General features: G+C 49.5%; 1 protein-coding gene across 3 annotated transcripts in view; it reads right to left on the minus strand.

The window, feature by feature from the left end:
* Nucleotides 1-12,550, minus strand: part of LOC143995805 (1-phosphatidylinositol 4,5-bisphosphate phosphodiesterase gamma-1-like) — a 232,094-nt gene that overhangs the window by 100,944 nt on the left and 118,600 nt on the right. For all 3 annotated transcript variants that reach the window (XR_013277479.1, XM_077490518.1, XM_077490519.1), the window contains exons 10-12: nucleotides 4,716-4,817; nucleotides 1,664-1,782; nucleotides 1,060-1,145 (exon numbers count right to left, since the gene is read on the minus strand). Coding sequence is in view for 2 of the 3 variants with exons in the window: in XM_077490518.1 (XP_077346644.1) it covers nucleotides 1,060-1,145; nucleotides 1,664-1,782; nucleotides 4,716-4,817 (307 nt within the window). In the remaining variant the exon portion in view is untranslated. The remainder of the gene's footprint in view (nucleotides 1-1,059; nucleotides 1,146-1,663; nucleotides 1,783-4,715; nucleotides 4,818-12,550) is intronic.

Consider the following 12,550-nt stretch of genomic DNA (forward strand, 5'->3'; position numbering starts at 1 on the left):
CACACGGTCCGACATTCCGACCACAAAATCCATCGGATTTTTTCCGACGGATTTTGGCCAAAACTAGTCTTGCATACACACGGCCGGACAAAGTTGTCAGAAAATCTGGTCGTTCAGAACGAGGCGACGTTTGTAACGTACGACGGGACTACGTAGAGGCCAGTAGCCAATAGCTTTCGTCTCCAATTTTTTTCTGATCATGGGTGGCACTTTGTGCGTTGGAAATTCTCCTCACACTATCGGAAAAAAGTCAGATCGGATTTTGTTGGAAAATTTTATAGAATTTTTGAAAATTTCCAGCTCTCAAACTTTTTCCATTGGAAATTCCGACAGAAAAAAGTCCATACAAGATTGGATTTTCCGACAACATAATCCGATCTGACTTTTTCCGTCGGAATTTCCAACCGTGTGTATGGGGGGCATAACGGAACAACTATATAAAGAGATATAATGTACTCTTTCTAATTTTGATTATATCTATAGTTGTACTGTAGCACTTTAATACTTCCTGTAGAAGCCAATGTGGCGAAACACGTAGAACACAAAAGTGCGCTTGGGACTCTTTATGATGTAAAAGCGTATTGTCCAATTGTATATATGTATATTTTCCAAAAGTCTATTCATTTTAAGTTAAGTATGAATAAAATATATACTTTTTAATACTTACCTCTTTGGTGGCCATGCATGGCACCTGAAAAATCCCATCCTATCTCTGTCAAAATCGGTTACTTATAGGGATGTGGTGCAGTTACGAGATACCTGTGACCACCCACCCAGTTACTATAATTGAACATTTGGATGTTCCCACTCCACCTGATCCACTCTCTATAGAATGAACTATAAATCCAACAGGACCCCAAACCATAGATGTGGCAAGAACGTAGACCTAGGAACTCAGATTACTGGATTTGTCAAGATATCCCTCCAAAATCAAATTTGGTTGGAGAAACTCTCTTCAAGGGGGGTTTCATCCTTAGATAACATCCAATCACGTGTATCGGGTAATTTGCAGATTTAAAAAAAAATATATAAACAGATTTCTGATCTTCGGTTACTCACACTCGATGCAGCGGCAGCCCATGCGGAGACAGCGAGCGTACGCCTCCAGAGAGGACTCGCTGGAGAACTGGTCCCCGGTCAGGTACCTGCGGGAAGAGGCGGAGTTACTGTCACATGACGTGTTGCTGTATGTGGTATTTTGGCAGCCTGCTACTTCACCTGATTGGCAATCAGCATTTCAGAATGTTTTATGCAAATACTGACATTGTATGAAAGTCAGTGACTGGCCACTCCCCCCCCTGGAGCCAAACCATATACTCTTCATGTGTAAAGGTAAGGTGAAGCCTCATCACATTGGAGAGACAAGATTGAAACATGTTATAAGAAGAGTGGACACATGACATTGCTATAGAAACACAACCGCCTGAGTATGAGACTAGGCAGGGGTGGGATCTGGGAAGGGGCCAGCCTATGACTGACAGCCTGCTCCAAGCCCCCCCTGGTTCTCACAGGTTAGTGGCACATACACTGTGAAATAAACCGCCTGCATAGAGCCAATCACAGATATTTAAGTTGAAATCCAGGAGACCAGAGAATCTGTAGACATGGTGGGTGGAGTATGTTTCACATATTAGAATAGTCATTTTCTAGTTTTGGATCTTACGTGTTATGGGAGGAGGAGATCCAGTACTGGGACAGCGGGTAGTTCATCTCTTCTGGGATCACCACGTCACACCGAAAGTCCACAATCCCATTTTCTTTGGAGAAGAGGTAAATCAGGAACTGAAGAGAGAAAAAAGACAAGGGTCACCACCAGGGGGCACTGCACTCACAGAGACATGGGTCACCATTGAGGGGGCACTGCACCCAATTAGAGTGACATGGGCCATCATTGGGGGGCACTGCACCCAACCAGAGAGACATGGGTCATCACCAGGGGGCACTGCAATCAACCAGAGAGACATCGGTCACCATCTGGGGGAACTGCAACCAGAGACATGGGTCACCACCAGGGGGCACTGCACCCAACCAGACATGGGTCACCACCAGGGGGCACTGCACCCAACCAGACATGGATCACCACCAGGGGGCACAGCATTCAAATAGAGAGATATGGGTCACCATTGGGGTGCACTGTACCCAACCAGAGAGACATGGGTCACCACCAGGGGGCACTGCACCCAACCAGAGAGACATGGGTCACCACCAGGGGGCACAGCACCCAAACAGAAAGACATGGCTCACCATTGGGGTGCACTGTACCCAACTAGAGAGACATGGGTCACCATTGTGGGGCACTGCACCCAACCAGTGAGACATGGGTCACCACCAGGGGCTGCTGCACCCAACCAGAGAGACATGGATCACCATTGAGGGGCACTGCACCCAACCAGAGAGACATGGGACACCACCAGGGGCTGCTGCCCCCAACTAGAGAGACATTGGTCACCACCAGGGGCTGCTGCACCCAAGCGGAGAGACATGGGTCACCAACAGGGGCTGCTGCCTCCAACCAGAGAGACATGGGTCACCATTGGGGGGCACTGCACCCCCAACCAGACAGACACGGGTCACCACCAGGGGGAACAGCACACAACCAGAGAGACATGGGTCACCACCAGGGGGAACAGCACACAACCATAGAGAGATTGGTCACCACAAGGGGGAACAGCACACAACCAGAGCGACATGGATCACCACCAGGGGGCACTGCACCAGAGGGGTACGGGTCACCACCAGGGGAACAGCACCTAACCAGAGAGACATGAGCCATCACCAGGGGGGAACAGCACACAACCAGAGAGACACAGGTCACCACCAAGAGAAGAACGCACAGCCAGAGAGACATGGGTCACCACCAAGGGAAGAACACATAACCAGAGAGACATGAGTCACCACCAGGGGTTAAATATGTTCCCTCGTGTGTTTTTCTAACTGTGGGGGGAGTGTAGTGACTGGAGGAGGAGAGAGATCGCTGTTCCTGATCACTACGAACAGCAGATCTCTCTCTACTCGCCTGTCAGAACGGGGATCTATTGGTTTACATTGGCAGATCCCCGTTCTGGCTTTCTCAGGAGCGATCCGGGTTAGCCGGCGTGCATCGGTTCCGGTTAAGCGCGCGCCTGCTAGAGCCATTAAGGGGGCCGCCGTACCGGATTTCCAGTGAAAAGCAATTAACCAGTGAATGGCTACACTTATCATGTGGATAAGTCTCATAGATGGAGATCTCTGGGATGGTAGTGAATGGTAGACAATTATTTACGGTGAGATTAATACGAGAACTGGAAATAGTTGAGGCAAAATGTCCTAATTGTCTCCACATGTGTGAAATGTTATCACATTCCCAGAGAAAAATGAGAAAAGGATCCAAGGGATGGGCCACCTCTGAAACATATTGATGGAACAGATGGGAAAATGGCGTGCAATTTAGTGGGTGTAAAATACCATCTGGTAAAGAGTTTAGTAGCGGTTTCTCTTGCTGTATATGATCCAGTACATTTACGAAGGTTTAGGATACAGATAGTCCCTTCTTCAGTAGAGAGGGATACATTACATTCAGATTCCCATTTTTGCATGCGATGCAATTTTTCTTGTGAGCCAAAATGCAAAGTGAACCTGCTTGCCGACCGCCCGCCATCATTATACTGCAGCAGGTTGGCGCGGCGAATCCCCGTAGGTGTGCATTGGGCGCTTTAAGAGCGATAGGAGGGGGAGCGCGTGTCTACGGCGTGACACCGGAGCCAATGCGGGTGGCCAGTGGCTGCGATGTCCACCAGCCACCCGCGATCACTCCTCGGAGAGCCAGAACGGGGATCTGCCAATGTAAAGATCCCCGCTCTGACAGGGGAGGAGAGAGAGATCTGCTGTTCCTAGTGATCAGCAACAGTGATCTCTCTCCTCCTTCAGTCAGCCCCCCCACCACAGTTAGAAACACACCCCCCCCCGGGAACACATTTAACCCCTTGATCGCCCCCCCAGGGAACACATTTAACCCCTTGATCGCCCCCCCTAGTGTTATCCCCTTCCCTATCAGTGACATTTATACGGTAATCTGCGGCTATTTTTTTTTTAGCTCTGATCACTGTATAAATGTCACTGGTTCCCAAAAAAAAGTGTCAAAAGTGATCTGTCCGCCCGGCAATGTCGCAGTCCCGCTAAAAAATCGCAGATCGCCGCCGTTACTAGTAAAAAAAAAAAAATGCCATAAATCTATCCCCTATTTTATAGACCCTATAACTTTCGCGAAAACCAATCAATATACGCTTATTGCTAGACACTTCAAATTTGGATATGTTGTAGTGCTAGTATTATTGTGTTTGCATACCAAATTTGGGGTTTCTAGCTATACGTGACCCCGAGATATGTGGCCCCAAAATCGGGTCGCAAAATGTTATTAGTTATTAGAGCAGAGAATGACATTTTGCGACCCAATTTTGGGGCCCTAAAGTCGGGTCACAAAATATTTTCGAATGTGGTTGAAATAATGTCGAATCATGTTGAAATCATTTCGAATCCGGTAGAAATATTTTCGAATTTGGTTGAAATATTTTCGAATGTGGCCGATTTTTCGAATTCGGTAGAAAACTAAACGAAATCCGAAAACGAATTTAAGGAAGTTAACAAATATAACTAAATGAAATTAATGAATTAATGAGTTAAAACGAAACGAAACTAAACAAATTTTTTCCTTTTGCACATGTCTACTCGTCTCTCACCTCGTCCAGCTGCAGCACCGGCTCGGACATCTCGCTGTCTGTGTCTCGGAGATAACTGCATAGATAATCTCTCACTTTACGAAGGTCACTTGCCCAGGCTTCCTGCAACAGAGAAAGAGGCCGAGGGAGTCATTCCTCAAGGTGGAACGATAGGACACCCCCTGCTTGTACTGCGCTACTGCTGCAGGTCAGAGGTCAGAATCCACCCCCCCCCCCCCCCCAATCCTTTCATATAGGCTGTAGTGAACCTTAACAAGGAACTGCAGTCTACTCACATAATCTGTAATAAAAACACCTTGGTCATTCTGAAGCTTCCCTCCAACCTCTTTGCATATTAATTCATATATACTGGGATTCTGTACTTGCCAAATATGCTGCAGAAATCTCCCTCCACTGAGTCTGGCTGCAGCCATTTTAACTGTGGGCAGCTGAGGCTGCTGCCTGTTCACTTCCTGGATTTTCACACATAGGGGCACGCCTCCAGCTCTGCAGCTCTCATTGGACCTCTTTTGACTCATCCCCCCTCCCTCCCTCCCTCCCTCCCTTCCTGGCAAACTCTGACGAGAGAGAGCTGTGTATGATGTCATAAGGCTAGTGACCAGACAAGAAACAGGAAGTGGGCTATATAAGGGATTTACTGGCAGAAAAAAAATGTTTTACTATCCAAAGTTAAAACAACAACAACAAGGGCAGAAGATTTAATAGATGGAAAGATTAAAAAAATGACTGAAGTTCCGCTTTAAAGCGGAGGTCCACCCTAAAGTGGACCTTCCATTCATCGGAACCCTCCCCCCCTCCGGTGCCACAATCGGCACCTTTCAGGGGGGAGGGGGGTGCAGTTACCTGGATAATCCAGGTAACTGCACCCACTTCCGGGATAGCTCTCTGCGGAAAGGGGCGTAACTTACGCCCCTTTCCGCAAGTGCCCGCCCCTTCCCGCAAGTGCCCCGCTGCCTGCTGGGAAACACACAGATCCCAGAGGCAGCGGGGAGCGTCCTTATTGCGCAGCGCGATTCGCGCATGCGCAGTAGGGAACCGGGAAATGAAGCCGAAAGGCTCAATTTCCTGATTCCCATTCCCAAGATGGCGGCGGCAGGACCCGAGAGATGACCTAGAGATCGGCTTCGGGTGCCGACATTGCAGGCGCGCTGGACAGGTAGGTGTCACTATTTTAAAAGTCGGCAGCTGCAGTATTTGTAGCTGCTGGCTTTTAAAAAAAAAACGCGGAGTCCCGCTTTAAGCTCCATTCACACCATGCAGAACCTGCAGTGTCAGTGAGAGTTACAATGTAGCAACGTTATTGTTGTTACATTGTAATTACTCTTGTTCAATGGCAAGAGATCAGAGGATGACCTTTATAAAGTGATACTAAAGGATCGTTTTTTTTTTTTTTTTTTTTTAAATAACAAACACGTCATACTTACCTCCACTGTGCAGCTCGTGGCCCCCGAACATCCTCTTTTGGGGTCCCCTCTCGTGGCTCCTCCCCACATCAGAGAACTAACTAGGAGAAGCGCTCTCCCAAGGACGTTACCTTGCAGGCGCGCTCCCGAGTCCAGCATTTGGCATCCATAGAGGCCGAATGTAGGACTCGGCCCCACCCCCCAGCACCCGCATCATTTGATTTGATTGAAAGCAGTGGTAGCCAATGGCTGCACTGCTATCAATCTATGCAATCAAGAGGTGAGAACCCGTTGAGAGAGGGACGGCCTGATGGAAATTCGGGGGTCAGGTAAGTAAAACGGGGGGGGGGGGGGGGGGTTGGGGGGCAGTGACTGCCAGGTGTTTTTTCCCCTTAATGCATAGGATTTACAACCCCCTCTTTAATATAAATATGATGTCAGTTTTAAGCAAACTTGCAAGTTAAAGCGGAGGTCCACACAGAAATTGAACTTCCGCTTTTTGGAACCCTCCCCCCCCTCCGGTGTAACATTTGGCACCTTTCAGGGGGGGGGGGTGCAGATACCTGTCTAAGACAAGTATTTGCACCCACTTCCAGGCATAGACTCCCACGGGGGTCTACAGCTCTTCCCGTCCCCCTGCGCTCTCTGCTGGGACACACGGGTCCCAGAAGCAGCAGGGACTATTTGGATTGAGTAGCGCGACTTGCGCATGCGCAGTAGGGAACCGGGAAGTGAAGCCGCAAAAGCGTCATTTTCTGATTCCCTTACCGAAGATGGCGGGGGCAGCATCCGAGGACCGAGGGACGGTTCGGACTCGGGTGCCGACATCACTGGACCCTGGGATAGGTAAGTGTCCTTATTTTAAAAGTCAGCAGCTGCAGTAATTGTAGCTGCTGACTTACTATTAAACCAATAATATATTTTTTTTCTTTTTCCTCGTCTTCATTCATTTTCTTTCTTTTTCATGTTTTTTCATGACACATTTAAAATAAAAGCACAAAATAAAAAAATAAAAAAACACCGCCCAAAAAAACTGGCTTTTTTTCTTGTGAATCACTTTGCCTTGCTTTGTAAAAGAAACATAATTTTCGTGTAATGACAGCCTGTGATTGAATCACACAGCAGCAGCAGATTTTTAAAAATGCATCTGCTCCTGTGTTAAAACCTCTTATGCCGCGCACACACGATCGGACTATCCGGCGGACCAGAGTCCGCCAGACAATGCGCCCGTGTGTGGGCTCCGGCTGACTTTTTCTTTCCAAAAGTCCGGCGGACGTAGAAAGAAGTTTTGACTCAAAATTGTCCGCCGGACTCGGCAGTACGCTGGACAATCCGGCCGTCTGTGTGCTAGTCCGCCGGACTTTTGAAATGAACGGACTTGCCCGCACACGGAGGAAAGTCCGTTCATTTTGAACACGGCTCCAGGTAGACGGGACTAGCGAAGGAGGTCAATGTCGCCGCCTCCATCGGCGAGATTGACACCTCGCTGGCCCCGTCACCTGGTATGAACTTAAAGGGGAAGCCCTACGCCGAAAAAAAACAGCGTGGGGGTCCCCCCAAAGTCCATATCAGACCCTTATACGAACACGAAGCCCGGCCGGGCAGGAAAGTGGGTGGGGACGAGCGAGCGGCCCCCCTCCTGAGAAAAAACACAACACGTTTTTAAAATAATTTATTGCACAGCTCCGGTGGTCTTCTGTCTTGGAGGGTCTTCTTGCTGGACTCCTCCAGTATCTTCTGCTAGCTCTTTTACTAACGGAGGAGCACGTCTTTCATCTTCATCGCCGCCGCCATCTGGGGGTCTTCTTCCGACTTCGGGGGTCTTGTCCCCCTCTTCGGGGGTCTTGTCCCCCTCTTCCGGGGTCTTGTCCCCCTCTTTGGTTCTTCTTGCCGGGCCTCCTCTTTCTTCTTCCAGCTCTTTTACTAGTGGTGGCCCGGTCTTCTGTTGCCGCCGCCTTCTCTTCTTCTCCTTTACCCTGCCCCCTTATGATGTCACAGTCCCGGAGGATGCTGGGACTGTGACATCATAAGGGGGTGGGGTCACCATGTGACATCACCCGGTGACCCTGCCCTTGTCCCTATATAAGTCGCCGCACAAAGCTTCCCTGTCATTGCGACCAGAGAGAGTGTCGAGTCAACATCTCAAGGACTAAGAAGAGAAGGCGGCGACGATGACAGAAGACCGGGCCACCGCTAGTAAAAGAGCTGGAAGAAGAAAGCGGAGGCCTGGCAAGAAGAACCGAAGAGGGGGACAAGACCCCCGAAGTCGGAAGAAGAGGCGGCGGCGAAGAAGACCGGGCCACCGCTAGTAAAAGAGCTATAAGAAGATAGCGGTGGCCCGGCAAGAAGAACCGAAGAGGGGGACAAGACCCCCGAAATCGGAAGAAGACCCCCGGACGGCGGCGGCGACGAAGAAGAAAGCCGGGTTCCTCCGCTAGTAAAAGACCTAGCAGAAGATAGCGGAGGAGTCCGTCGAGAAGACCCCCCCAAGACGGAAGACCACCGGAGCTGTGCAATGAATTATGCATTGTGTTTTTTTCTTTACACTTTTTTTCACCAGGTGAATGGGTAGGGGTACATGGTACCCCAATACTCATTCACATAGGGTGGGGGGCCGGTATCTGGGGACCCCCTTATTAAAGGGGGCTCCCGGATTCCGATAAGCCCCCCGTTCGCAGACCCCGATAACCAAAGGCCAGGGTTGTCGTGAAGAGTCCCTTGTCCTCATCATCATGGGGACAAGGTGCTTTGGGGTGGGGGGGGGGGGTCGCAGGGCCCCCCTTCCCCAAAGCACCCTCCATGTTGAGGGAAGGCGGCCTGGTACAGCTCAGAAGGGGGGGGGCGCTCGCTCATCCCCACCCCCTTTCCTGACCACCCAGGCTGCATGCTCGGATAAGGGTCTGATATGGACTTTGGGGGGGACCCTCACGCTGTTTTTTTTTCGGCGTAGGGCTTCACCTTTAAGTCCATACCAGGTGACGGGGCCAGCGGGGTGTCAATCTCGCCGATGGAGGCGGCGACATTGACTTCCTTCGCTAGTCCCGTCTACCTGGAGCCGCGTTCAAAATGAATGGACTTTTCTCCGTGTGTGGGCAAGTCCATTCATTTCAAAAGTCCAGCGGACCAGCAGACAGACGACCGGATTGTCCGCCGGACTGCCGAGTCCAGCAGACAATTTTGAGTCAACACTTCTTTCTAACTCCCGCCATAGTCTTGCGCTTTGTCCGCCGCACCTAGTCCGCCGGAAAAGTCCGGTCGTGTGTGCGGGCAGGTCCGCTTGTTCGGAAAGTCCGGCGGACCTCCGCTTCAAAGTCCGGCGGTTTGTCCGATAGTCCGATCGTCTGTACGCGGCATTACTAACCTTCATCACATTTTCTTAACCTTTTCCACACAGAGGAACCCCTGATAATAATGAAACTATATCTACTTCTCATGATACATTAGTGTGGTCAGTGGGGAGAAGGTTAAAGATCAATGGTGTCAGTGAGAACTTATCTGAGAGGCAGAAATTAATTACTCATCAAAAGGAACCCCTAGAAACCTCTGGAGGAACCCCTAGCAACCTCTGGAGGAACCCCTAGCAACCTTTGGAGGAACCCCTAGCAACCTCTGGGGGAGCCCCTAGAAACCTCTGGGGGAACCCCTAGCAACCTCTGGAGGAACCCCTAGCAACCTCTGGGGGAACCCCTGGCAACCTTTAGGAGGAACCCCTAGCAACCTCTGGAGGAAACCCTAGCAACCTCAGGAACCCTAGAGATCCATGGAACTCTGATGAAGAAATCCTGGTCTACAAGTATCATTGAGTAATTGCAATGTAACAATATATGGTTACATTGTATTTACTATTAAATTCATATGTAGATGACCTCTGATTTGTAGGTGTGACCTTTGATCTGCTTATGATATCACTTTAAGAAACCTTACAAGTTACTAATCTTTATTTAATAAAATGTGTTCTTATTGAACCCCTCATTACCCCTTAGATAAGGGAGTTGTAAAGTCAGAAGTTTTTTTTTAATCTTAAAGAGGAAGTAAACCCTGATGAATTTACTTCCTCTTTTTTTCCCTGCAAAGGTAAAGCATAATGGACTACTATGCATTATGTGTCACTTACCTGACACAGGAGCCAGCGAAGTCGCCGCTGTCCCCTGTAGTCCGCCGCATCCATCTTGCTGGTGGCGTCTCGCAGTTCCGCCGAATGACAGCGGCGAAGCCGCGATGACGTCACTCCCGCGCATGCGCACGGGAGTCGCGTCTCGCAGCTCCGCCGCTGTCATTCGGCGAAGCCGCGATGACGTCACTCCCGCGCATGCGCACGGGAGTCGACAAATGCGGCAGCTCCATTCTTGAAACTGCCGCGTTTAGTGCGCCTGCGCGCCGCTGTCTACGGCGCATGCGCCGTAGACAGCGGTGCCCATTTTCGGGCAAATATCTCCTAAACCATATAGGTTTAGGAGATATTTCTTGGACCTACAGGTAAGCCTTAATCTAGGCTTACCTGTAGGTCAAAGTGGTTTGTAAGGGTTTACAACCACTTTAATGCATTCTATGCATTAAAGAGGAGGTCCACCTAAAAAAAAAGCCAGCAGCTACAAATACTGCAGCTGCTGACTTTTAATAAATGGACACTTACCTGTCCCAGGGTCCAGCGATGTCGGCAGCCGAAGCCGATCAATCGCTCGGCTCTCGGCAGCTACCGCCGCCATTCTCGGTGAGGGAATCAGGAAGTGAAGCGTTGCAGCTTCACTTCCCGGTTCCCTACTGCGCATGCGCGAGTCGCCCTGCGCATCCAAACTGGTCCCTGCTGTCTCCTGGGACCCGTGTGAGTCCCAACAGACATCCCGGGGGGATGGGAAGGGGCGTGGACTCCCATAGGAATCTATGCCCGGAAGTGGGTGCAAATACCTGACAGGTATCTGCACCCCCTCCCCACTGAAAGGTGCCAAATATGACACCGGAGGGGGGTTCTGAAAAGTGCATGTTCAATTTTTGTGTGAACCTCCGCTTTAAGATAAAAAGCCACCTGTGTGCAGCAGCCTGAGCCCCATCTCTGTCGAGGGATGTCCACGAGTGTCTCGGCAGTCCAAGACTATCCCTCCTGATTGGCTGTGACACAGCAATGGTGCTATTGGCTCTGCTGTCAGTCAAAGTCAGTCTGCCAATCAGGAGAGAGAGAGGGGGCGGGGGCGGGCCACAGCTCTGTGTCTGCATGGACACAGGGAGCTGTGACTCGGCTCGGGTTCCCCCATAGAAACCTGCTTGCTGTGGGGGCACTAAACAGGAGGGGGGGGGCCCATGAGCGCCGGTGAGGAACCCCAGAAGGGGAGGATCTGGGCTGCTCTGTGCAAATCCACTGCACAGAGCAGGTAAGTATCAGGGCCGGATTAAGAGCATCATGTGGTTGGTGCTGAGGATTTTGGTGGGCCTTTTACTGGGCACCCTTCTGCTTTCCAAGAGCCTGTGCTGGCATGCGCCCAAACTCAAAAGTGCGCAGCCGCACAGGCATAACACTAGGGAAGCCTGGCATTTGATTTGCCAAGTTTCTGTAAGGGCATTGGCGTGCACTCTGTGCTGAAAGAGTGCAGCTGCTCAGGCTTAACACTATGGAAGCCCCAGACTGTAAGAGCCCTGCATTGGCGTGCCCCAGGCTTCTGTTAGGACTGCTCATGAATTGCCCATTATCAATCCCACCACCCTGCCCCGGCAGTGCATGTGGAATGCAGGGCCCGTCAGGGGAGATCTCTTCCCATTGACCCATTGCTTTCCATGTCCTTTTTGGGTGGCTGGGCCTATATATTAAGGTAGGGGCCTGGAGCTGCAGCTCCAATAGCCCCTACGTTAATCCAGCCCTGGTAAGTATTACATGTTTATTGAGAAGCCCAGCGCTCCAAGCTGGGAGCAAGGAGGGAGAAAAGCAGAGGGCTGCGACTGAGTCAGCAATACGAGTGATCGGCGATGTTCGATCGCTCGGTATTCAGTGTAGAGGCGCCAGGGGACAGATTCAGCATTGGACCCATGCTGCATCCAGGTATGTATGAATGAAGAAAAAAAAAAATAGAAAAATTCCCAAGCTTCTCTTTTAAATAATTCCTTTCTACCCTTAGCTATTATTTTTCTGCAGATTTTTTTTTTTTTTTTTTTTTACCATTAATATTTTTTTTTTCTTAAATAAAATATGAAATGAAAAAAAAAATAACTTTTTTCATTTGCAAGCACTTTGCAATACTTTGTACCATTAATAATTGATAATAATACATGTAATAATTAATTAATAATTGTAGTATCGTTTTAAACTGGAGAAATTCTAGAAAAAAATAACTACTTTTTTATTATTATTTTTTAAATAACGCTGGTCAACTTCTTTATGCTTTTTGTCCTTAGAAATTAAATTTTTTTTTTTTGCAAAACATAATTTCCAAAAGAAAGTCCAGT

Source organism: Lithobates pipiens, unplaced genomic scaffold, assembly GCF_037356315.1.
Source record: "Lithobates pipiens isolate NorthernLeopardFrog02 unplaced genomic scaffold, aLitPip1_a1.2 Scaffold_19, whole genome shotgun sequence".
Lineage (NCBI taxonomy): Eukaryota > Metazoa > Chordata > Amphibia > Anura > Ranidae > Lithobates > Lithobates pipiens.